Source organism: Mesoplodon densirostris, chromosome 15 (assembly GCF_025265405.1).
Source record: "Mesoplodon densirostris isolate mMesDen1 chromosome 15, mMesDen1 primary haplotype, whole genome shotgun sequence".
Lineage (NCBI taxonomy): Eukaryota > Metazoa > Chordata > Mammalia > Artiodactyla > Ziphiidae > Mesoplodon > Mesoplodon densirostris.
This window is the reverse complement of record NC_082675.1, coordinates 8,335,838-8,360,538: the sequence shown is the minus strand read 5'-3', so window position 1 is coordinate 8,360,538 and position 24,701 is coordinate 8,335,838. Positions and strand designations below refer to the sequence as shown.

The 24,701-nt window shown below is 49.8% G+C and overlaps 2 protein-coding genes across 5 annotated transcripts in view; one reads left to right on the top strand and one right to left on the bottom strand.

Annotated features, from left to right (window-relative positions):
* Positions 1-902: 902 nt before the first annotated feature.
* P2RX4 (purinergic receptor P2X 4) lies at positions 903-17,674 on the top strand. Its single transcript, XM_060118072.1, has 12 exons — positions 903-1,142; positions 5,321-5,468; positions 8,461-8,532; positions 8,628-8,700; positions 9,151-9,247; positions 12,886-12,966; positions 13,071-13,212; positions 13,310-13,446; positions 15,856-15,949; positions 16,071-16,136; positions 16,478-16,573; positions 17,072-17,674. The coding sequence occupies exons 1-12, from the start codon at positions 1,009-1,011 to the stop codon at positions 17,096-17,098; spliced, it is 1,167 nt and encodes a 388-aa protein (XP_059974055.1). The 5' UTR covers positions 903-1,008; the 3' UTR covers positions 17,099-17,674.
* Positions 17,675-19,671: 1,997 nt separating this feature from the next.
* The window catches only part of CAMKK2 (calcium/calmodulin dependent protein kinase kinase 2), a 57,016-nt gene continuing 51,986 nt past the window's right edge, over positions 19,672-24,701 (bottom strand). For 3 of the 4 annotated variants that reach the window (XM_060118195.1, XM_060118192.1, XM_060118194.1), the window contains one exon: positions 19,672-22,907. In XM_060118195.1, coding sequence (XP_059974178.1) covers positions 22,743-22,907 — 165 coding nt within the window. In that variant the 3' untranslated portion in view covers positions 19,672-22,742. The remainder of the gene's footprint in view (positions 22,908-24,701) is intronic. The other variant, XM_060118193.1, reaches the window with a different exon arrangement.

Here is a 24,701-nt window from a genome sequence, read left to right as displayed (position 1 = left end):
GGTGTTTATTCACACTTGTTGAATGAATGAATGAAACTAAATATATAACATACCTGAAGGGAATGAACACACGTGGAAAATTATGTTCAGGTGGTGCAACTGTGGGTGTTTCCTCCACTTTCCCTCTATTTTCCAATTCTCCCTAAAGTTGTGATAAAACTTTCTCAGTTCAAAGGATGGTCACAGAAACCCCTCACCAGGCTCAGGCTGCTTCCTCCCGTCCTACAACTAAGGAAGCATCGGAATGGGAGTAGGTATGTGACCTGGCTTCAGTTCTAAGAGGGCTATTTTGCAGCGTGTGTGGCTCCAGCCAAGGGTCCCTGGGGTACCGGATATTTAGGCTTTCCCTCCTGCAGCGAGAAGGCAGCGCTGCCCCCTACTGGAGCCCGCAGGAAAGAGAATGCTCTTTCCCCTAAGCTGCCCCCAGCGCCTCGCCCCGCCCCCAGCTCACTCCTAGACACCCACGGGGGTCGCTCATTACCCCTCCCGCCCCTGGGGGGGTATCTCCTTCCCAAGGGGGAGGTCACTCTCTCCTTGAGGGCTCTATACCCCCTGAGCGTCACCGGTCCTCCCTGGTCCTCCTCATGGGGTCATTCGTTCCTGAAGGAGAGGTCATCCCATCCCCGTAGAGCCCACCCCGCCTTGAGGAGGAGGGGGTCGCTCGTTCCACCAGGCCCTCGGTGGGGAGGGTCATTATTCCCCCGTTCTTCTCCAGAGGAGGTCATTCGTTCCCAACGAGGAGGTCACCCCTTCCCCCAGGCCCCATTCCCCACGAGAGGGTCGCTCTCCCCCGGCCCTCCTGAGGCGGCGCGGCACTCGTACCCGAGGGGGAGGTCACGCCTTTCGCCCGGCCCCGTCCCCCGAGGGTCAGCGCCGCCTCCTTCCGGGCCCTCCCCCACGAACGGCCACGCCGGGCGGGGCTCCCGTGCGGGGAAGCGGCGGCGGGTCCGGCTACTGGGTGCAGAGCGCGGAGCCGGGCGGCGCGGCGGCGGCGGCGGGGCGCCAGCCATGGCGAGCTGCTGCGCGGTGCTGGCGGCCTTCCTGTTCGAGTACGACACGCCGCGCATCGTGCTCATCCGCAGCCGTAAAGTGGGGCTCATGAACCGGGCGGTGCAGCTGCTCATCCTGGCCTACGTCATCGGGTGAGCGCGGCCGCGGGCGACGACCCCGAGGGGTCCCGGGGACAGGGTGTGACCCGACGGCCGGGAACTCCCCCTTCTGAGTCCCGGCCACGCACCTGCTCATTCTGGCCTAGGTCCTCGGCCGAGCCCCGCGACCGCCCTCCAGATGGGGTCCAGGGAACAGCGACCCGAAGCCAGGGATACATCCCTACTCCCCCAGCCCTCCACCCCCGACCCTAGCCACCAGGGGGACGGGGCTCTGTGCCGGCCCTGGGTCCAGAGGCTGCTTTGATGTTGTGTCTTGAAGGCAAAGCCTAGCTAGACCTTCATGCTCGCCATTCATGCTTCCTGTCCCTTCTGACTTGCTCCATGATGTCCTCTGGCTGGGGGTCGGAGGCCTTTGCCCTAAATGACTCACTCTTTGCTCTTCACTTCCCATTCTGATGATCTGCTGACAGAAACCAAGGTTTGGGATTTCCACTTGGTTCCTTCTGGGTCTGTGGCTTCCTTTCCCTTTCCTTTGATCATCATATGGTAACTCATGATAATAGAGAGGTCACACTTTCAAAAATCACTTAAAGTTCCGTTCCTTCCTTTTATGGGGCTGTTGGAGTTTTTGGTATAGGCACCTGCCTTAGACTCATCGTTCCCCATGCTGCCCTCTTTGCTTATATGTCCCTCCACCATCAGTCCTCACCTAGTGCTTAATTTTAATTGACGCACACTTACAATGTAATAAAACTCGAGAGGAGGTGGAAATTAATTTACCAACTGGGCCCGCTTTCACGGTCCACCTGGGGTGTTACGGTGTCTACAGCTGCTGAGCTGACAGATGTTACCTGCTGCCTCGTGGGGGGGGGTTGTTTGTTTGTTTTTGTTTTTGTTTTTGTTTTTCTTAAAAGGCCTAATACAGTGTTCCCCAAACTGCACATAGAGCTATTTGCTAATCTTTAAAAAATACTGACTGCTGGCTCTCAGACCCAGACTTTTTGATTCAAGTGCTGTAGAGTACGACCACCTCCCCAGGTGATTCTGATGTGCAGCAAATTTTGGGAACCAGTGTCCTAGTGTTTCCCAAACCTACCTGAACATGAAGGACTCATCTGAGGAATTGTTTAAAGGTAACAGGACACCATCCTCCCCCTCTCCCCTGACCCTGGGGTGGGGCTTGGAATCTGTTAATACTGCCCAAGGGAATCCGCATGATCTAGCAGGTTTGGCTTCTACCATCTATCAGCGCAGCAGCAGTAGGTACTGACAGTAGTCAGTAAAAGGGCTTTCCAGGTATGAACTCTGCATCAGAACCACTTGGCCTACCCCCAGGTTTGGACTCTTAAGTCACATTAAGTATGATCACAACCAACCCCTTGCCCCCCAGTGATTGTGATGCACCCTTAAATTTTGAGACCCGCTACGAGCTGGTTAACTAAACTCATATTGCTGGGTTGGACCTGAAGCATTTGGAATCAGGGGCTGTCATGCAGCTTTTTCCTTTTGGCTTTTGCTGCTGCTCGTACGAGAATCAGTTTACATCTACTTTAGGGTATCTGTAAAGTTCTAGACTGCATACAGTATATCTGCACTTGTACAATATGGTAGCCAGGAGTCACATGAAACTGTTGAGCATTTGAAACATCCCTACTCCAAATTGAGATGTGCTATCACTGTAAAATGCACGCCAGATTTCGAGGACATAGTACAAAAAACAATTAAATATCATATTAATACATCTTATATTGATAGCATTAACATATATTGGATATGTTGAGTTACATAAAACATATCATTAAAATTAATTTCACCTGTTACTTTTTAATTTTTAACATGGCTACTAGAAATGTTGAAGTTACACGATTTGCGTTGTATTTCTGTTGGGCAGTGCAGCTTTATAGGATCCCTATGGAGTGTTGTCTGCCTCGATCATGAGGATTTTTTAAGCAGTAAATGCTTTGCTTTTTTTTTTTTTTTTTCTTTTTGCGGTATGTGGGCCTCTCACTGTCGTGGCCTCCCCCGCCGCGGAGCACAGGCTCCGGACGCGCAGGCCCAGCGGCCATGGCTCACGGGCCCAGCCGCTCCGCGGCATATGGGATCCTCCCAGACCGGGGCACGAACCCGTATCCCCTGCATCGGCAGGCGGACTCTCAACCACTTGCGCCACCAGGGAGGCCCAATGCTTTGCTTTTATACATCTTGCTGTGATCAGATCTGACTCAGGATCTGAATTTAGGGCTTTTAAGAAAAATTTTTTAAAACCCCATCTCTTAACTTTCTGATTCAATTCATCTTGGTGAAATTGTGGTCTCTTTTCCAGTAGTGACCAAAGGTAATCCTTCCTCAAAAAGAGACTGAACAGGACTTCCCTGGTGGTCCAGTGGTTAAGACTCTGCACTTCCAATGCAGGGGGCACGGGTTCAATCCCTGGTCGGGGAACTAAGATCCTGTGTGGTGCATGGCCAAAAAAAAAAAAAAAAGAGAGAGAGAGAGACTGAATACTTCTCAGTTATCTAATTGTATTATCAGTCACTGGATGAGGGAATAGTTATTTACATAGTGATTAGGGTGAAACCATGTGTCTCTGACTTAGCAACTCACTGTCCAGTCAGCCCTCCGTATCCTCAGGTTCTGCAGCCACAGATTCAACCAACCATAGATAAAAGCTATTAAAAAAAAAATTCCAGAAAGTTCCAGAAAGCAAAACTTGAATTTGCCAGCAACTATTTTTACATAGCATTTACATCGTATTTACAACTATTTACATGGCATTTACTTTGTATTAGGTATTATAGGTAACCTAGAGATGATTTAAAGTATTGGGGAGGATGTGCATAGGTTACACGCAAATACTATGCCATTTTATATTAGGGTCTTGAGCATCCATGGATTTTGGTATCCTCAGGGGTCCTGGAACCAATCCCCTATGGATACCAAGGGATGACTGTACTTGGTGGTAAAATAATAGTGACCCTGCTCTAAGCTTCTCCGTGTCTGACTAGAATTAAATGGAAGCTTATACTGCAGCTGAATTCCTAGAAACCCTGAGGAAGAGGACTTCTTAGGGAAAAAGCCCATCTCTAAGATGGGTAGTGAACTTGGAGACTACTCAGACAATAAGTAACCAAATAAGCAAATTTCTGAAGTCTCAGCACCTAGAGCTTATAAGGAGGGGAGAGGGATGCTAGTAGCATTTCTTGCTTCTAGAAATTACAACAATAGTAGCCACTACTGATGCTTCACAACAGCTCTGATGGGGAGGAGTTCTGATTTGTAGTACTGGCCAATTTCCACGGTGTAAATGCTCCCATCGTGGCCAATTTCAGTCTGCCGATAATGGCTCACAAACATTGTTCCAAGCATTTGACATGCATTAACTCCTGTAACCTCACGACAATCCTGTGAAGTCTTGTTATCATTCCCATCTTATAGATGGGAAAAACAGGCACAGAGAGGTTAAGCAGCTTGGCCAAATTTATGCCTAGTGAGTGATGGACTGAGATAGGCTGGCTTCAGTCTGTTCCAGTGTCCTAACCACTATGCACCAATGCCTTCAGATTTTTAATTATTCAGGCTGGTAGTGAAGTCCCCACTTCAGAGGAGAGAAACATACATGTGACCTGAATTCTTAGAGAAAAAGTAAGAAACTATTATACATTTACTTAAAAGGTACGATTCTCCTTTCTAGAGGGCATATATAGCAGAGAGGGCAAGAAAGGAGACTTCAAAAGCAAAGAGCTTGAGTTCAGATGCTGACTCTGCCATTCACTCGCTGTGTGACCTTGGGCAAGTGACTTAACCTCTCTGAATTACAGTTTTCTCCTCTGTAACATGGAGAAGAATAATGACACCTGCCTTATAAAGTGGTCAGTATTAAATTAGTTAATACACATAAAGAGCTTAGATCAGTATCTGGCACCTAAACACATTCAAATGGTAACTATCATTATCATAATTTCTATTATCTTATGGTAATTCTGTGGGTCATAGTGCATTGAAAGTGTTCAAATACCTAGTAATAAAGACAGCATTCACTGAGCATTTTCTTTTTGCTGGTCACTGCGCTAAGTTACAAAGTTAAGCAGCTTTTGCAAAGTCACAACTAGTAAACATCATACTTTCAGCCTCTGGCTACCAGAGGCTCCCTAGCATTAATTCAAATTTATGCAATCCTAGTGGCAACTTAAGAGACCTGTTTTATTTTGTAGCTGGGTGTTTGTGTGGGAAAAGGGCTACCAGGAAATGGACTCTGTGGTCAGCTCCGTTACTGCCAAAGCCAAGGGTGTGACCACGACCAACACTTCTAAACTTGGATTCCGGATCTGGGATGTGGCCGATTATGTGATTCCAGCTCAGGTAAGCCTCCCACTGTGTCTCTGTCTAAAGCTCAAGCCTCTAGTTAGCTGCTTTCCCTTCACCTTTGCACTCTTGATTAGTGATTGGCACGCCCAGAGTTCTAACATCACCAATGCCCAGACTGATTGTTTTAGTCCAAGAAAGCAGTGCAGACAGACCTCTTTTTGGCTTAGGGTCTAACAGGTAATATTCAATCAGCTACGTTTCTTCAGCCCTCAAACATGGCTGGCTTAAACAGGGGAAGCTTTCCATATGGACATCTGAGCCTGTCGCTGGACTTGAAAAGTGGAAAAGCATATGTTTTAAATCCTGGGGAAAATGCAGGTGGAACTATCACCTTTCCACATTTTGTGGCTTGCTTTATCGTTGTAAACCCACAAGGTAAATCTTTTCAGACAGCGTAAAAACTTTAACAGCCATTAGAGACCCAAAGCCAAAGAAGAAGGAAACAGCCATACCCATATAGGATTCCATCAGGAACATAGGGAAGGGAAGAAACTGTTTGATGCAGCGTCCTAGTCTCCCGTCTGTTAATCCACAAAGCTCCAAGTTAACTATTGACTCTCTTTAACCATGATAATGGCTCTGATCCACAGTCAAACCCCACATATCCCTCCAGATGGCCCACGTGCTAGGGTGACTGGGGTGGCCACATGCAGATAAGCTGCCAACTCTTGGCTCAGAGCAAGGACTTCAGAAACTCTCTCTTCAAGTGTGTTCATTTTCCCTCTGCCTTCTCAAGAGAAGGGTTCTTGTGGGGTGCCCAGAGAGAAATCAGAGCTAATAAGCCATAAAGGTCAAATGGAACAGGGGATTCATAGTTTGCTGGAGGAAGCTGGTGCTGTTGGCATGCACCTGTCTCTACAGAGAGACCTCTGCTTCCTACGAAGCCACGACCTCGTCCTGGCAGGCTCGGAATATCACACTCCGTCTGTTTGCTGGACCCACAGGAGGGTACGGCCCCCTGCTTCTGCCGCTCAGTGGGAAGGAACACACAGCAACTCTGCCTTCCATCTCGGATCGGAGCTGGGGGCCGTGTGAGTTCCCCAGGGCTCTCTTCATGAGCCTTCACGATATCCTTCTGCTCCTCCAAAGATAAAACACAAATATCTATTTGCACCGCATCTACTCGGCTCATCTCGACTGAAATTTCCCTAAACTTAAAATAGATAAGAAATGGGAAACAAAAAGTAAACCACACTGACTTGTTCAGGTCTAACTCAGGAAAGACGCAGGAGCAGCCTTCTGTAAACACCAAGCAAGCAGTGTGTCTACATATGGAACACGGGAGCCTGCTAGGGCGCCTGACCCGGGCCTCCTGCCACATTCTCACGTCCCCTCCTACAGCCATTTCCTCATTTCCCAACATGCTTTGTTCCAGGCCTGTCTTTGAAAGATGCCAACTATTCCCAGAGCGTCTACCACCTTGTCAGACCTGGGAGTGGAGATGTCTACAGACCCTTTGGTCCCTGAGTTTCCCTGATGGCTCCCAGCACTGACTGCTCTTCTCAGGAGTATGAAATGCTCAGAGCATTTCATTTTAGAGCACCAGCACCCAATAAGGAGGAGGTCCAACTAGAATTTGCAGGGTCTTTGTCTTTTTTTTCCTTATACTGGGAGGCCACTGTTAGCAATTCTTCAGTCTCATCCCCAAGTGAATTGCTCTCCAGAAACTTTAAATCAACCATTTGGCACCTTCATACTTAGGACTAGAAAACAGAACCTTCTCAAAAGGAGAAGTGTCAGGCTTCCCTGGTAGTGCAGTGGTTAAGAATCCATCTGCCAATGCAGGGGACAATGCACCAGGGTTCGAGCCCTGGTCCGGGAAGATCCCACATGCCGCAGAGCAACTAAGTCCGTGCGCCACAACTACTGAGCCTGCGCTCTAGAGCTTGCGAGCCACAACTACTGAAGCCCGCGCACCTAGAGCCCGTGCTTCGCAACAAGAGAAGCCACCGCAATGAGAAGCCCGTGCACCGCAACCAAGAGTAGCCCCCGCTCACCGCAACTAGAGAAAGCCCACGCGCAGCAACGAAGACCCAACACAGCCGAAAATAAAATAAATAAATTAAAGAAAAAAAAAGAGAAGTGTCAGTGGCGAGCCCTGATTGGGTCTTCTGTATAGAATGTTTTATGTATTTATTTTAGTTCCTGTTAGGAAAGAACCAGCCAAACTTGAGACCTTTGAGGTCTCGTGTTTTTGCGCCTGTGAGGTAATCCGGTTGGCAGAGGATATACTGAGCACTTACTGACTCTTTTCCCTCAACAAGTCCAGCTTTATTAAGGAACCATTTCAGGGTATAGACATGTTTTTTTTAATTGAGGTGAAGTTCATGTGTCACAATATCAACCAGTTCAGAATGAAAAATTCAGTGGCATTTAGCACATTCACGATGTTGTGTACCATCACGTCAGTCTAGTTCTAGAACATTTTCATCAAAAAGGAAACCCCACACTCATTAAGCTATCATCCCCTTTTCCACCTTCTCCCTCACCCCCTCACAACCACTAATCTACTTTCTGTTCCTGGATTTGCCTATTCTGTACATTTCATATCAATGGGATCGTACACTACGTGGCCTTTTGTGTCTGGCTTCTTGGACTCAGCATCATGTTTTTGAGGTTCATCCACATTGTAGCCAGGTCTGTGCTTCATTCCTTTTTATGGCTGAGTCATATTCCCTTACAGGTATGGACCACAATTCGTTTGCCCATTCATCCGTTGATAGACACTGAGTTGTTTCCAGCTTTAGGCTATTGTGAATGATGCTGCTGTGAACATGTGTGCAAGTATTGGAGTCCCTGTTTTCAGTTAGGTTATAACTCTCATCGGTGAGAATGGGAGACCCTAAGACCAGTGTTTTTAACTGTTTTTTGCATGGCACGGCGGGGGAAGTGAAGGCACTATCCTAGTAAAAGGCCTTCCCTGTGGCTCTGCCTGGCTCCTCTGAAGGTAATATGCAGCACTCACTCCCCTCTGCCTGCTTTACAGGAGGAAAACTCCCTCTTCATCATGACCAACATGATTGTCACCATGAACCAGACGCAGGGCCTCTGTCCTGAGGTAGGCAGCTTCTTGGGGAAGAGCCTCGGGTCTCTTCCACTGTGGGTGGGACCAGGCCATGTGAAACCTGTTTTCACTGGTTCTTCTTTTTCCAGATTCCAGATAAGACCACCGTGTGTGAATCCGATGCTAACTGTACTGCTGGTTCTGCGGGCACCCACAGCAATGGTACAAGCCTGTGGCTGTGACTCTACAGTAGACGCTTAGCCTGGGGAGGGTAGCCCCAGACCAAACTGCCTCCCCCATGGGCCCCCTCTCAGAGGGAAATCTCCAGGATGGAGAAATCCCCCACACGAGCCTGGGAGAGGCTGGTGTCCAGACTGGGGTCCTGGGACCCTCTCGACATTCATCTCTGTCATCTTCACCCCAGAAGCCATCCCAGATCTTGCCCTGTCCTGTGGCTCGGTATCACCCCAGCCCTGCAGTTGGCAAAGCAGTGATGTGGCCAGGACTCAGACAACTCTTTTCCTCCAATTTGAATTTCTGGATGCTGTCTAAATCCCGGAATTAGACCAGCTCAAGATTGATTGCATAGGATGCATGGTGGAGTTCCTACCCTGCCTCACAAAGTAGAAAGTAGGAGACCCCCATAGACCTGGGTGCCCCTCGCCCCTGCAGGAGTCGCGACAGGAAGGTGCGTGCCATTCAATGAGACCATGAACACATGCGAGGTGGCAGCCTGGTGCCCGGTGGAGGATGACGCACGAGTGCCAACGTGAGTCCTGCCAAAGGGACAGAAGTGTCCTAAATGCTGGGTCTCGGGCCTGAGAGAGGTGGCAGGGGAGTTGTGGCTTTGTGCTCTTGGTGTCAGCCTGTGGAGTCAGGCTTCCCTGCGCTGGCGGTTCTCAACCACAAGGCAGCAACCCTCAGTAGCTAGTGGGCCATGGTGTTTGTCACTCACGATAAGAGTGCAGATGACTTATTGCTACATTAGGCCTCTGTCAGTTGCAAGTAACTGACAGGAAACAGTTTTCAGGGCCTTAAACGGGTGTGTACACACACACGCACGCACGCACACATGCACAGTGGGGGCGGTTGTTCAACTAAGCACAGAGATCCCAGCATGGCTAGACCTGGGGCTCGAAGGACAGCATCCGAGGCGCCACCTCTTGACTCTGCTTCCCTCCGTGGTGGCTTCGTTTGCAGGACCCGTGGCATAATCCCTAGTCTCCCTGCCCAGCTGTCCGTAAAGATTCTAGACCTGTCCATCTTCACAGCTTCAGCCACATCTGTCAACCCATCCAACCCATCACTGTGGCTGGGGGATGGATTTTGCTTATGGCTGAGGCCTGGGTCATGTGCCTTCCTAGCTAGGTGGGGAGTCAGACCCACCCAAATGACACAGGTTGAGAGTGGGGGAGGTGTGGCTTTTAAAGGAAGTGTGGGGTTCTGTTACCAGAAAAAAGGTACAGATGCTGGGCAGGAAAATTATTAATGTCCATTAAAGTGTGTTTTATAAACTAGAGCAGGTTCAAGGTTGCCTGGAATAACATTCTTCCAAACTGCGATCAGCTGTGCTGTGAGTGGGTGGAGTCAGAAGTAACGCTCTGGGAACTGCGGGCAACCTGGGGCCTTTCTCACCCAGCGTCAGACTGAGGCCTAGAGAAGCCCGGGGATCAGGTAGCCATGTGAACCTCATCCTGGGTGTGTCGCAGCACAAGAGAATGGTGAGGACTGCGGATTGCTGAGAGCAGTAGCTCCGGCAAGGGAGGGAACACTAGAAGACGAGGAATCCTAGTATTCTGGAGCTGGAAAGGATTTTATGGAGCCAGTGACCACGTGTGGCTACTGAGCACTTGAAATGCAGCTGGGCCCAAAATGAGCTCTCAGGGTAAAATACACTCCAGGTTCTGAAGGCTTATTATTAAAAAAAAAAAAAAAAGAATATGTAGTATCTCATTAATAACATTCTATGTTGTTTACATGTTGTAGTAACATTATAGATATATTGGCTTATTACAGAAAAGTTCATTTCACTTGTTTCTTTTTACTTTATTTTTGGCCGCGAAGCATGTGGGATCTTAGTTCCCCGACCAGGGATGGAACCAGCGCCCCCTGCAGTGGAAGTGCAGAGTCCTAACCACAGGACCGCCAGGGAATTCCCTCTTTTTACTTTTTAATGTGGCTACTAGGAAATTTTAAATTATAGTGTGGTTTGTGCCTCACAGTATATTTTCACCAGACAGTGCTGTTATGGATCTTTTTATTTTTATTGGAGTATAATTGCTTTACAATGTTGTGTTAGTTTCTCCTGTACAATGAAGTGAATCAGCTATATGTATGCCTACCTACATCAGCACTGTTATAGATCTAATCCAGTGTAGGATGATTTTTAAGTGTACACTGATACACGAAATTTCAGCTCTGAGTCACATGGAGAGAAAGGTCTTCCCATCTCTGCTCTTATTCAGCCCCTAGCTGATATCAAGGAGGAGATCCTGGTCTGGAGTGTCTTCAAAACCTCTCTGTCCCTCGCTGATTTCCATTTCTCACTGAGAACAAGCCCCAGGCTCAGCACGTTGGGCTGACAAAAATATGTCAGCTCGTAGTGACATTGTTCTTAGTTATATTTATTTGAACGATGACATCTAACTTGTGGCAAATGATATTTTTTATGGTCAGGATGGAAAGTTTTATTTCAAAATGAATGTCAGTAAAAAAAAAAAAAAAAAAGTGAGTTGATCCTAAAGGTGGAAACAACCCAAAAGTCCATCAACAGATTGTGGTGAACATGTACAATGGAATGTTATTGAGCCATAAAAAGGAATGAATAAAAAGCTCTGACACAGGCTACCACAGGGATGAACCTCAAAAACATGCTAAGTACAAGAAGCCAGAACCAAAAAAGTCACATACTGTCTGATCCCATTCATATGAAATGTCCAGAATAGACAAATCCATAGAGAAAGAAGGAAAGTAGATCGGTGGTTCCCGAAGGCTGAGGGGAGGGGAGAATGGATAGTAGCTGCTTGGTGGGCAAGCAGTTTCCTTTCGGGGTGGTGATAAAGATGTTCTTGAACTAGGTAGAGGTGATGGTTGTCTAACACTGTGAATGTGCTTCATGCCACTGAATTGTATACTTTAAAATGGTTAATTTTATGTTCTCTGAATTTCACCTCAATTTTTTTTTAAAGGAGGGTTAATCTTAAAGACAGGTATTGCACATGAGGCACACAGTGGTACAGGGAGTGACAGAGGTTTGAGAAACCTTGATATAGTCCATCCCCTTGATACAGGGATGAGGGAATTCAAAGCCCCAAAAGAAGTGCCTTGGTCAAGGTCTTTGTCGACAGGCTCAGCTCCCCGCATTGTGTGGCCTCATCACTGGCCTTGCTCCTTTCTCAGGGTGGGGAAGACTGCTGAGGTTTTTTATAGCTTCAAAGATTCCACCTGGGGGGCTTCCCTGGTGGTCCAGTGGTTAAGACTCCACGCTTCCACTGCAGGGGGCACGGGGTTTGATCCCTGGTCTGGGAACTAAGATCCTGCATGCCATGTGGTGCAGCCAAACAAACAAACAAAAAGATTCCACCTGGGTCAGGGGGCCCCCCCACTGAGGAGTCAGTCTACAGTGCCAGATCCTCCTGTAGAAACCCTCCAAAGCAGTGGGGTCCCCTTGGGTAATTCAACTCCTACTGTCAGCAGGAGCTGACATGGCGCTTCCAAGAGGCGGTGCAGCAGCAGACATGCACTTTTTGTGTCCAGCCTGTAGGTGAATTCACCTTTGCTTTTGCTTCTTAAACCAGATCTGTTGAGCATTCCCGAGAATACCTGAGGGAGGTAAGCCCTGAAACCCAGCACCTGCCGGATGAGTGATTTCTAGTGAGGCCACGAGGCACCACCCCTCCCGCCCTTCGTTAGCTATTCCTCAGGTTCTTAAATTCCCGCTGCCTTGAGGAAGAGGCCCTGCCCTTCCATGACTGGAAGAAATCAGAAGCCTTGGTTTGCAGTCTCCTCTCTTGACCTAGTGTTTATGCAGAGGAAAGTAGAAAAGACGAGATATGTTTTACTTTTTTCTTGGCAAAGTGACATTGTAAGACACATGGGTATGCGACTTAAAAGTATTACCTAGGGGGCTTCCCTGGTGGCACAGTGGTTGAGAGTCCGCCTGCCGATGCAGGGGACATGGGTTCGTGCCCCGGTCCGGGGAGATCCCACATGCCACAGAGCGGCTGGGCCCGTGAGCCATGGCCGCTGGGCCTGCGCGTCCGGAGCCTGTGCTCCGCAACGGGAGAGACCACAACAGTGAGACGTCCGCGTACCGCAAAAAAAAAAAAAAAAAAAAAATTACCTAGGTATATTAGGAGTGTACATATGTTTGTGCTTTTATTAACAATACGCTGTAATTTTTTTCAGGCCTGCTTTTTTAAAGGCTGCAGAAAACTTCACTCTTTTGATTAAGAACAACATCTGGTATCCCAAATTTAATTTCAGCAAGTAAGTGGTGGCCAGCTGTGTGAATTCACCAGTGTCTTGGAGAAACTTCTGGCTCTTCTTTGAGGTTTTCCTTCCTTCTATTTTCTTCTTTCTCCCAACTTTAGGAGGAATATCCTTCCCAACATCACCACTACCTACCTCAAAACGTGCATTTATGACGCTAAAACAGATCCCTTCTGCCCCATATTCCGACTTGGCAAAATAGTGGAGAACGCAGGGCACAGCTTCCAAGACATGGCTGTCGAGGTAGGTGTAGGTCCTGGCTTTTCTACACAGTCTTTGACACATCTCCTTCTAGAATGGGCTCTGAGGAAAGCTTGCTCTGTCTGTCTGCAACCCACAGGGAGGCATCATGGGCATCCAGATCAAATGGGACTGCAACCTGGACAGAGCCGCCTCCCTCTGCTTGCCCAGGTATTCCTTCCGCCGCCTGGACACCCGGGACGTGGACCACAACGTGTCCCCAGGCTACAATTTCAGGTGGGTGTGAGCTTGGGCCCTCATGTGCTGGGGGTGATGGTAGTTCCATCACTCCCCAGTGGGGGCCTCCACGCCCACCCAAGACCAGCACTCAGGCGGCACCCCAAGGGCAGGTGGGAAGGCGTGTGCCAGGGAGAGTGGTCCAAGCAGGGCCTTGCCCCTGTGGCATCCCGACCTGTGAGTGCCCTCCTCGCCTTTTCTTGCCTCCAGAACAACTGTCTGCTTTAGCTTTCCTGGGCCGGCCAGCCTCAGCCAGGACCCTGCTGGGGTTTTTTTCTTTTTTTTTTTTTTTGGCTGTGCACTTGTGGGATCTTAGTTCCCTGACCAGGGATTGAACCCCGGCCTCCTGCAGCGGAAGCATGGAGTCCTAACCACTGGACCACCAGGGAAGTCCCTCTGCTCACTAATTTTGAGGAGTGGATGAGCCTGTGGTCCTCCAGTCCAAAGGCCTCTGGGGCCTGATCCATGAATTGGTTTCTCGGTTGATCTGGCCCCCAGAATCTCCCAAGGTGCAGGGGATACAAGTTTTGGCCTCAGGAAAGGCCTTTGCTGGTATTTCCCCGCTAGAAGTGCTGTGTATTTGTTTCCTGGGGATGCCATAACAAATGACCACAAACTGGGTGGCCTGAAACAGCAGGAATCTGTTCTCTCACAGTTCTGGAGGCTGGAAGCCCAGAATCAGTGTGTCAGCAGGCCAGGCTCCTTCCTTGCCTCTTCCAGCTTCTGGTGGCTCCTGACAATCCTTGGTGGTCCTTGGTTCATAGGTACATAACTCAGTCTCTGCCTCTGTCGTCACATGGCCTTCTCCCGTCTGTGCCTGTGTTTCTGTGTCCTTTGTCTGTCTTCTTTTACAGACACCAGTCATATTGGATTTGAGGTCCACCCTAATCCAGTATGACTGCATCTTAACTAGTTACATCTGCAAAGACCCTGTTTCCAAGTAGGGTCAGTGGTGCTGTTTTGCTGCTCTTGTCTCCCTCTAGTGGTGATGTGTGGAATCAAATGCACAGAGCATCTGCTGTCCTCTTGAACCGTCTGGCTCACTGATAGAAGGGCAGATCCTTGCATTTTTCCCTAGTAAGGGAGTCAGATTTGCATTGCTCTATCTCTACAGTTACACTGTTTCTTGTAGAAACCACTGTGGAAAACCTCAAGCTTGGGTTGGAACCCCAGAACAGAGAAGCCAATGGGACCCTCACAAGGACACCCATGCCCCTGACCTCCACCAGCATCAGGCCCCACCCGAGTTCCCCAGGCCTGGACCATGGCATGGAAGTTGTGGGCCAGACAGATCTCAGGCCACAGCTTAGGCTCCTCATGGATCCCCTGTATAACACGGGCAGCAAACGGTATCGGTCTCGGTGGTTCTCCCCCCAGCATGCCCCGTCGTGTTCTATTTTTGCATGTGGGATCTTAGTTCCCTGACCAGGGGTTGAACCTATGCCCCCTGCAGTGGAAGCACAGAGTCCTAACCACTGGACTGCCAGGGAATTCCCCCTCCTGGTGGTCCTTTTTAAATGGTTTTCTTGAGATATAGTTCACATAGTACACAGTTCACCCTTTTAAAGTGTAGAATTCAGTTGTTTCTCGTATATTCACAGAGTTGTACAGCTGTTACCGCAGTCAATTTCAGAACATGTTCATCACCTCAGAAACCCCAGACCCTTTAGCTGTACCCCTCTTATCACTTCAGCTACGTCAGCCCCTGGCAACCACTAATCTACCTAATTTGCCGATTCTTGACTTTCATAGGAATGGACTCATACAATATGTGGCCTTCTGTGACTGGCTTCTTTCACCTAGCATCATGGCTTTTTTCCGGGTTCATCCATGTTGTGGCATTTATCAGTATTTCTCTTTATGGCTAAATAATATTCCATGGTGTGGATATAACACATTTTGTTTATCCACTCATCCAATTGATGGATCATTGGTTCTTTAATACAAAAAATGTCCAGTGCTGAGGTGCTCGGTCCCCCCCCCCACACAAAGCAGACTTGGCCATCACCGCTGGCTGGCCACCTTCTGTTAGTGGCCAGGGTCTCCTTGAGAGACGGGGCTCAGCTGTATCAGGAAGGACTTTCAGAGGAGGAAGTTCCGTTTTAAGTCGTAGGAAGTGAGGGTGATGACAGAGGAGGGATCTCTTCGTGCGCCCTTGTGCCAGCATTCCAGACCCTCTGCCCTGCGGGCCCCAGCGCCCTCCTCCTCAACAGGCCAGCCCTGCTTCACACGAGCCCGGAGAAGCCCCGGGGTGCTCGAGTGTGGTTCGTTCGGCAGGCAGAGCGAGCCCTAAGCCAGTGCTAACTCCGCCAGGGCCTCGGGAGTTCGCTCTGACGTCCCTCAGCGGGACCCAGAGGCTGTCTCAGGCCTCCCTGTGCCTTTTCCCTCTAACCCGGCCTCCTTTCCCAGGTTTGCCAAGTACTACAACGACCTGACCGGCACCGAGCACCGCACGCTCATCAAAGCCTACGGCATCCGATTCGACATCATCGTGTTTGGAAAGGTAGCCTGGCCGCCGGCTCTCCTCGTTCAGAGCCCACTGGTCCTCTTCTGGGCTGGCCAGGGGCAAGAGGCCCTCTCCCCACCCCTATCACAAATTCTTCTTTTTCTCCCATCATTTGCAGGCTGGGAAATTTGACATCATCCCCACCATGATCAACATTGGCTCCGGCTTGGCGCTCTTAGGGGTGGTGAGTGGCTCACTTAGACCTCTCTGGCCACCCGCCTGGGACTGTGACCCCCCCCCAGCACAGCAAGTTGAGACCCTCTGCTGGCATCCTGGTTCTTCCCTTTGACCCCAGACTTGTTTCTAGGCTCGACCCTCCAGGCTTACTTCCCTTCCCCATCCCCGCCTGCTTCCTCCTGCCCTTCTCCAAGACCGCGCCCCTCGGGCCCTAACCTTTTCCCCTGGAGAGATGAAGGAGCCTTTCATTTCCTTGGAGGATCCCAGGCTTTGTGGGAAGGGGCGCACACAGAATAATAGGGGCCACAGCATCCTGCCTCATTCTTTCTTGCCCTGTGCTGCATTCAGGCGACAGTGCTGTGTGATGTCATAGTCCTCTACTGCATGAAGAAAAGACGCTACTATTGGGAGAAGAAATATAAATATGTGGAAGACTACGAGCAGGTAGGTCGCCTCCTGAGCTCCCAGCCGGCGGGAAGGTCCCAGCGCCCTACCTCACCTGCCTCTTGTCCCAGCGGTGAGAACCCCTAGGTCATCCAGGTGTGTCGTCCACTCAGGCGGTCACATGCGACTCGTCATCTGCTCCATGTCTAGGCCACCTATACTAGCCTTTACTTCATACTTTTCTTCAAATGGACTCACTCTTTAAAATCTAGCCTTCATTTTAATCAGTGATGTCTCAGGTTAGTTATGATAATGGATATCATGACAAAACCTCTGTCCACACTCTACTTAAATTCGCCTTGAAGAGCAAGAGGGGTTGGGTACCCCTAGGACCTACCTGAATACGCTCAGTTGTGAAGGGCTGTCCAGACGTCCTCAGGGAAAGTGCCCGATTCCCACCTGCCCCAAATGGTTCAGGCTTGCCTGCGGGCAGCACAGGGCGGGTGCACATGTATCCATAAGCATATCAACTGACAAAAAGCATATTGTTCTTTGCAGGGTCTTGGCAGTGAGACGGACCAGTGATGCCCACCCCACACTTGGGCTTTCCTTGGCCCTCATCAGAGCACAGCAAGGAGGGAGAAAAGGCTGCCTGCCCTGTCACCCCAGAGGAAGTTCCAGATTCTGAGTCAGTCTCCACAAGTACTGCAGTGTTGCCCAGCTGCTCCCATGTCTTGTGTGTAGGGTTTGCGTAGTAAACCACTATGCACATTGGTCACCTTCTGTCTGTGGCTGGGTCACCTCTGCCGTTCCTTCTCTTTGGGGTCACTGGGGCAAGCTCTGGCCCGAGGGCAGTGAAGTGGCTGTGGCTACAGGGCCGGGGCCTTCTCCAGGGCGGGGTCTCCTCAGAAGCTCCCATCTCCAGCCCCCTTCGAGACAGGCCCAGTCCTCCGAGGCCCGGCAGCTCCACTCAAGCACTGTATAAGGAAGGCGGCACACCTGGCTGTCCTCGTAGCTCTTCGGCACACCTGGGCTGCTGTTCCTCTCCCCCCACCAGAGGCTTCAACCACAAGGTCATGAGGTGGAGCTAGTGTTTTGCCTTTGAGAAGAGCTACATTGAGATGATTGAGGACCAAACATTAAAACAGATGATTTTCTAAATCTCTGTGTGGTTTCACAGCGTGAGCTAGAACTTTCCTCCCTTCCCCTTTACTTGGACCAGTAAATCCATTTGTTATCCCAGCTCACTGTGCTCCTGAAACAGTCTATTGCTGGAGCTTAGGTAATTTTTTTTTCTACTTTAAGCTTCTCTTAAAGCCTAAGAAGTGTGATCTTCGTTAGCTTGTGTTTCTATAGAGTTTACGAGATTTTTTTTCTGTGGTGTACTGTTTGTCTTACCCCGGTGCTTATTTTACATAAAAGTGCGGGTCTACACTACAGGGAACAGTTTTAGGTGACATGAAGGTGGCTTATCCTCCCTCCTCATTTGCCTTCCAGAAACCTCCAACCAAAAGCAGCACCCCCTACACCTACCTTGCCACCCATTTGAAATGTTAATGAAGCTATTTCTAGCTTGCCTTCACACCGACTTTATTCTGCATCAGGTGTTCAGGATCTCCCTAAAGAAAGCAGCCCGCCCCTCCTCCTCGTTATGAATTCATTTCCAACTGCTGAAGGGAACGTTTAGTTTAGAAGTGCTGTGCTTCTGCAGGATAAATGGCCAACCTGGGCTTTTCTTGCTCTGGGGAAAAAAGAAAAAAGCTTACAGACCCCTTTGAAGAAATTCTGGTTCAAGCTACCTTTCTGAAAAATGCCTGCTTGAACACACCAGTCACATGGAGCTGGAATTTTTAGGAAAGGCTTATTATCTTGCAGGCTAAGGAGTGAGGAAGACTTCAGCCTCCCTTTTCTAAAATGGAATGTTACAGCCAGGTGGGATGAGGGGTGGGGGTGGCATTGTCCTTTAACTCACCAGAACCATCTTGCGTTCTGCTACAGCCCCACTTGTTGGCACTCCTTGGCACCGCCTCTTAAGTCGGGTTCCTTCAGCCTTACATCCATGGATGACCTTCTGGGAGATTCTGAAACCCCTAAAACTGTGCAAAGTGATGCACCTGTGTGCATTTCTGCTCGCTTTCATCAGATTCTCAGTGAGGTCTTTGAATAGGAACACCTGCTCTTGTCTCTGGACGGCCTGTATTTCAATGTTGTATTTCTGCAGTAATGGAACAGGAATCTTTCAGATTTCATCTACCGTCGCTTGATAACAGAAAACTGAAGTTCAACACTAGTAAAGCAATCCTGTGGGCTAGGTTTACATTTAGAATACAGGGAACCCTCAGCCCGCAGTCTGGAGAAAGCAACCGTTCTAAAATAGTCTCCAGAGGCCGTGAAAACCGGCACCCATCCAGGCTCTGCAGAACACTGAATGTGCTGGCAAATTCAGCCTACTTTCTGAGCCTCGGTTTACAGATGATCCATAAAATGGGGTTAATACCTACCTCACGGGGGAAGTGTCACGTTGCGTGCCTACCCGCAGGATGTATTCAATGTGTGATTAAAACTGCTCCCGTAGGGCTTCCCTGGTGGCGCAGTGGTTGAGAGTCCGTCTGCCGAGGCAGGGGACACGGGTTCGTGTCCCGGTCCGGGAAGATCCCACATGCCGCGGAGCGGCTGGGCCCGTGAGCCATGGCCGCTGAGCCTGCGCGTCCGGAGCCTGTGCTCCGTAACGGGAGAGGCCACAGCGGTGAGAGGCCCGCGTACCGCAAAACAAACAAACAAACAAAACTGCTCCCGTAGCTGCTCGCCTGTTTGGTCTCCATCAGAAGAACCTATATCAGTGACCTGCCTGGCAGAGCAGTGCTTTGCAAGCTTCAGCATACAGGTGAGTCACCTGGGGATCTTGTTTAAATGGGGCCTGGGAATATGAATTTCTAACCCAGTCCCAGGTGATGCTGACACCGCTAATCCGGGGACCACACCCTGAGTAGCGAGGCACTAGGACACGCTTCAGCTAGGGATTTGCTGAGTACACCAGCCCTGATGGGCATCTGATCTTGCTGTCAGCTTAAGGAAGGAAGACAGACATAAGGACACATGACCTCGAGAGCACTGACTGAATTAAACGACCAACAAAAACATCCCAGAGAGGCCCAGGCTTTGCACCATGTTGCTGTCTGTTTATTTCAAGTTTACAGAGAAGCTTAAACATTTGTGGAAAAACACCGAAGGCTTATTTTTCTCTTAAGTTCATGTACTTTTTAGTGATAAATACACAGTATTTAACTTTGTACACCTGATAAAAGGAAAATGCATAGTAGAAAGGATCAGGAATAAAACAGAAGCATCGGGCATGAAATCAATCACAGGATAGAAAAGTCAGCAGTCCCACGAAACTCGGCCCGTAAAGCTGGAGAGAAGATGGGACTCAACGACCTTGAAACCTTCCCTAGCACCTTGGAAGTGAGTGGAGGTCTTGGTTCTTTCCCCTGGCAACGTGAAGCTCCCCTTTGGAAGATGGGTGAGAGCGACAGGTGGAGCCTGTGTCTAAATGCACAGCTTTCCCCTCCTTGTCCTGAAAGGCTTTGAGGAGGGGAGCCCTAACTCACGGAAAAGCCCAGACCAGAGGGGAGATGGCCTCTCGGGCCCCAAGTGCCAACAAGGGACTAGATAAGGCTTTATGGGAGCCACTGGCCAGGCTGCGGAATAGATGGGGAAGTGGAACAGGACAGAAGAAAGATGGGTAGAGAACATGTGCTGCTTCAAAGCCACAGGTGCAGGCCACCGCCTGCTTACACCAAACTGGTCCCACAGATGAGCCAGTAATGGAAGAGACGGATAGGCATCCTTTTTGCTCACCTGGAAAAGCTTCTGCCCTTTCCTGACAGAGCCGGCTTTTGAAAAAAATCAACGTTTGTGCTTTAGGAGTGGAGACAAACCCCAAGAGTTTGAGCTCCAAGTAGCTCTAATGCTTTATGTTACAGCCCTCTCTGCTTATACTTTTCTCAGTGGGGTGGTTCCTTTCCACAGCATTCTTTGGTGTTTCTTAAGTGTAAAAAAAAAAAAAAAAAGGAATGAATGTGGGCCTCCCCGAACCCACCCGCCTACATAGCTCAGTGCTGCCTGATTGCTGGCGTTCCACACGTGAACCCTTAGACGGAGAGTTTCGTGGCGGGAGAAATGGCGTCGCCCGATGCAGTTGTGTAAACACAGGAGGAGTTCTGCAGAGGCTCTGCATGCTGCCCGCCCTCCCTGGGCGAGCCACTCGGCCAGGCCAGAGTCCAAACAGGCAGGCTAGGACTAAGACTAAGGACCGGTTGACCTGAACCACTGCAAGGTGCTTACTGCAAACTAACCAGACCCTGTTTGCTCCCAGGAAGGCTGGAGCCTGTAAATTTAAACAAGCACAGGAGGTGAGAGGAAGTACCAGATTACAGAAAGAAAGCAAGCAGGCCAGAGGGCCCTCCAGCAGATGGGTGTCCTTTGCTCTTGGAAACCAGCATTCTCGAACTCGGTACTGCTTTTAAGGTGGCAAGAAAAGTCTGGCTAAACGACCGTCAGGAGCTTGTGAAGGCCCATGGAAGCCAAGAACACCCGGGCTCTGTGAACGCGCTGGACGGGGGGAACGAGGCCTGCTTCTCTGTCTCTCTGCAAAAAGTCCTCGTACCAGCACTGATCAGCCAGAAGCTACAGGAAGGCATGTCCTTCTGAGCCCAATTACTGACACTGTTTCCCCCAAGCCAGATTCCACAGAGCACTGGGAATTCCAAAGAAGGAAGGAAGACAAAGTCCTTCCAATTTTCCTCGCTCTTGAACTTCACACTCACCTATGTGTGGCTCTGGAAGAAGTCCGCTTGAACTGCAACCAAACTTCCCAAGGTTGGTTGGAAGTCAAAAAGGTAAACTTTTTCTTTCTGGACTTGTGGCTACAAAAAGGAACTCCCTGTACCAAGCCCTGGCTCCCTTGGACCTGAGGACTGCTCTAGGTTTCAATAATCTTCTCTTAAAGGGTGCCCTAAAGTTATTGTATAGATCCAAACAGAGCTTTGCCAGTAAGGATGATCGTTTGCGTCTCAGCTGAATGAAAGTATTTCTTAACTGGCCCTCCAGAAACTGGATAGGTGTTTCACTGACTACAACAATCAGCTAGTATTTAAGAAGAAAACAGAACCTTAGCAGCCTCTAGAATACACAGGTTATAAACAAGGGGAGCTGCTAATATACAGGCATAGATTTCATTGGCTCTAACTCCGACCACATCCCTGAAGCCATTGGAGAGATCCTGGAAGCTCGAAATGATTTCTGAACTGCTCTAGAGTTCAGACTGGTTAGAAAATTGAAAGTATTTTTTGTTGTTGTTTACTCTTAAGCCATGTAATGTACATGGAAGTGTAGGATTTCACCCTGAAGTTTTTGTAATTTAACAAGAGATTTACCAGAGCTCCCTCAACTACTGAAGAAAAGTTTCAGCTTTGAGCGGCTGTCATAAAGAAACACACTTGTTCAGTCCTTTAGGGGAGATGTCCCACCACAACCACTGAATGCCCCTCTGAGGCTGGAAAATACGCCCTGTGAAGCTGTTAAGTGTCAAGCCCTTTCCGTTTTCCTGACTACAACTCTACTCATAAAAAAAATTTTTAAGTCCTTCTCAGGAATAAGTTGCATCGAAGCTCCCTGCAGCTACTGAGGGCTACCCCTGTCCTGACTCCTTGAGTCCACAGTTCTAGAAGGTGCCACAGTTCGGGGCTTGGGGTTTTGCACGAAGTCACACCCACTCTTCCCCTCCCTTTCAAATGCAGAGAGTGTGGTCTCAGACCACACCACCAGAGTTTCCTGCCAGTTTTCCCCGATTTTCAAACTCCACACACGTTCACTTGGTATATCTGACATGATTCTGAGTTCACAAGGAAGGATTTTTGGCATAAAAACATTTTAAAAAGCAATTGTCCCCAAATGTATGTGGCTTTGGGTCTGCAACTCCTCACACCCTCCCATTCAGCCAGCCAGCGGCCAAGGTCGATGTCATGGAGTCGTCTTTTTTTTTTTTTTTTTTGTCTCCTTTAAAACAATAAAGAAATCAAACAAATGGGAAAAACAACAATAACAACAATAACCAGAGATGATGGTCATGGCTCTACACACGGTTCGGTTTCCGTAGGACATGCTGCTATGGAAACGCAGGGCGCGGCCCGCGGAGGTGAGACGTGCATGCGAGGTCGAGGTCCGGCAGCTACTCCATCACCTCGTCCGGCCGCGGAGGATGCGTCCGCTTGCCGGAGCCGGGGGCCAGGGCCCCCCGACTCTCCACCCCTGGGCCGCCTTTCACAAGAGCGCTTCCTCCTCCCTTACGGGAGGCGGGTCGGGGCCCCGGAGGCTGTCTTCGCTGCCTTGCTTCCTGCTCACCAAACAGAAAACCCGTGTTAAGACCCAGCGCAATGCTGGCACGGCCCTGAACCAAGGTTTCCCGCGGCCCCGCACCACCTGGGACGGACATTATTTACTTAACTTCTTCTAGATTCTCTCCCCCGTTTTTCTTGCTCACATGAAAGTTTCAAAGGAGACTTTGTATCCCCTCTGTAAATGGAAAACCAGCATCATGTGCAAAAATAGCAAGGAACTATAAAAATAGCTGTTAAGGGCCTCCCTGGTGGCGCAAGTGGTTGAGAGTCCGCCTGCCGATGCAGGGGATACGGGTTCGTGCCCCGGTCTGGGAGGATCCCATATGCCGCGGAGCGGCTGGGCCCGTGAGCCATGGCCGCTGAGCCTGCGCTTCCGGAGCCTGCGCGTCCGGAGCCTGTGCTCCGCAACGGGGGAGGCCACAACAGTGAGAGGCCCGCATACCGCAAAAAAAAAAAAAAAAAAAAAATAGCTGTTAATCTAGGAGCCTAACGCCTAAAATCATGGCACATGTCACAAGTCATGTGTGGGCTCCACACTGGGGCCTGTTCACCGAGGGCTTTAGGCTCTAAGCCCTTGCAGGGCAGGAACCGTGACACTTGTCTTCAGCCCCCAGGTGCGTTTCCTGGGGGCAACGAGCAGCACGCCTGACTTGGCCTGGCACATAGCCAGCCTTCAGGAAATGGTCATCAACAGAACTGCCCTCCGCACACAGGCCCAGGGGACGCCTCCGACGAAGAGAAGGGCCCTCAACTCGGCAATGTGTGATCAGAGCAGGAGACCAAGTCGGTGGGAAGAAGTGTCCTGGTGTCCCCAGTGAGAGCTGCCTGGGGTGACAGACATGGGCAGTGCGATGGGAAATGTGAGGGAAAGTCCCTAAGGAGAGGCCCAAACCCTTTGCCATCATCAAGCAAACAATGCCCCTCCTAAGGGGAGCTGTTGGGCTTGCTATGCAGGACTAATGTCTGTTGTGTGCCCTAGGCCCGAGGGGCAACTGCCCTTGCACGAGGGAAGGGCAAGCGTGATGTCTGTACACTCCTAGGAAGAAACTCCTCTTTGTTTAAAACTCACACTCACTGGCTTTTACGTTTCTGCCAAAGAATTGGGGGTCAAGTCTCCTGGGAGGAGAGTTGTAACTGGATAACCAATGAGGCCCTACAGCTGCCTGCTCACACCAGCTGGTCTCCCTGCAGACAGCTAGTGGGCCATGGGCCCAAGGCCTCTAATGACTGACTGAGCCCTAAGAGCTCCAGAGTGCTGGACCACTGGGACAACCAAAGCATCCCACCTGTGGGCTGAGGGCAAGGGCAGGTAATCCCCAGGTGCTGCTGGGACTGAGGTGAGGGAATAAAGAGGCAGTAAAGTCCTCTGGGCCAATATCGGTCTTTGGTGTCTTGCAACTTTGATCTCATTAAAAATAAAAGGTGAAATAAACAACAGACTTGCATGAAAAGGGAGGCAAACTCCAAAACTGAGGTTGAGAAGAGAAGGGCCCAGCAAAGGCCAGCCCATTAGGCTTCACCCTGTCACCCTGTGAGGCTCAAAGCATAGGCGGGGTCACCCCATCATCTGCTGCAGAGATGGCTGGGAACAATTTGGCAGGGACAAAGGCAGCCTTCGCAGGCTGTTGATGACTGGCTCTGATGGCTAACTGCCGCTTTCCCTGCTCCTTTTTTAAGCATAAATGATCCCCAAATGGTCTTCCTATATTATCATATAAGCACCTGACTCATGGTGGCCAATAAATTCCATCTCAGAAGCCAACTCCTAACAAACAGAAACAGCTGCTGCT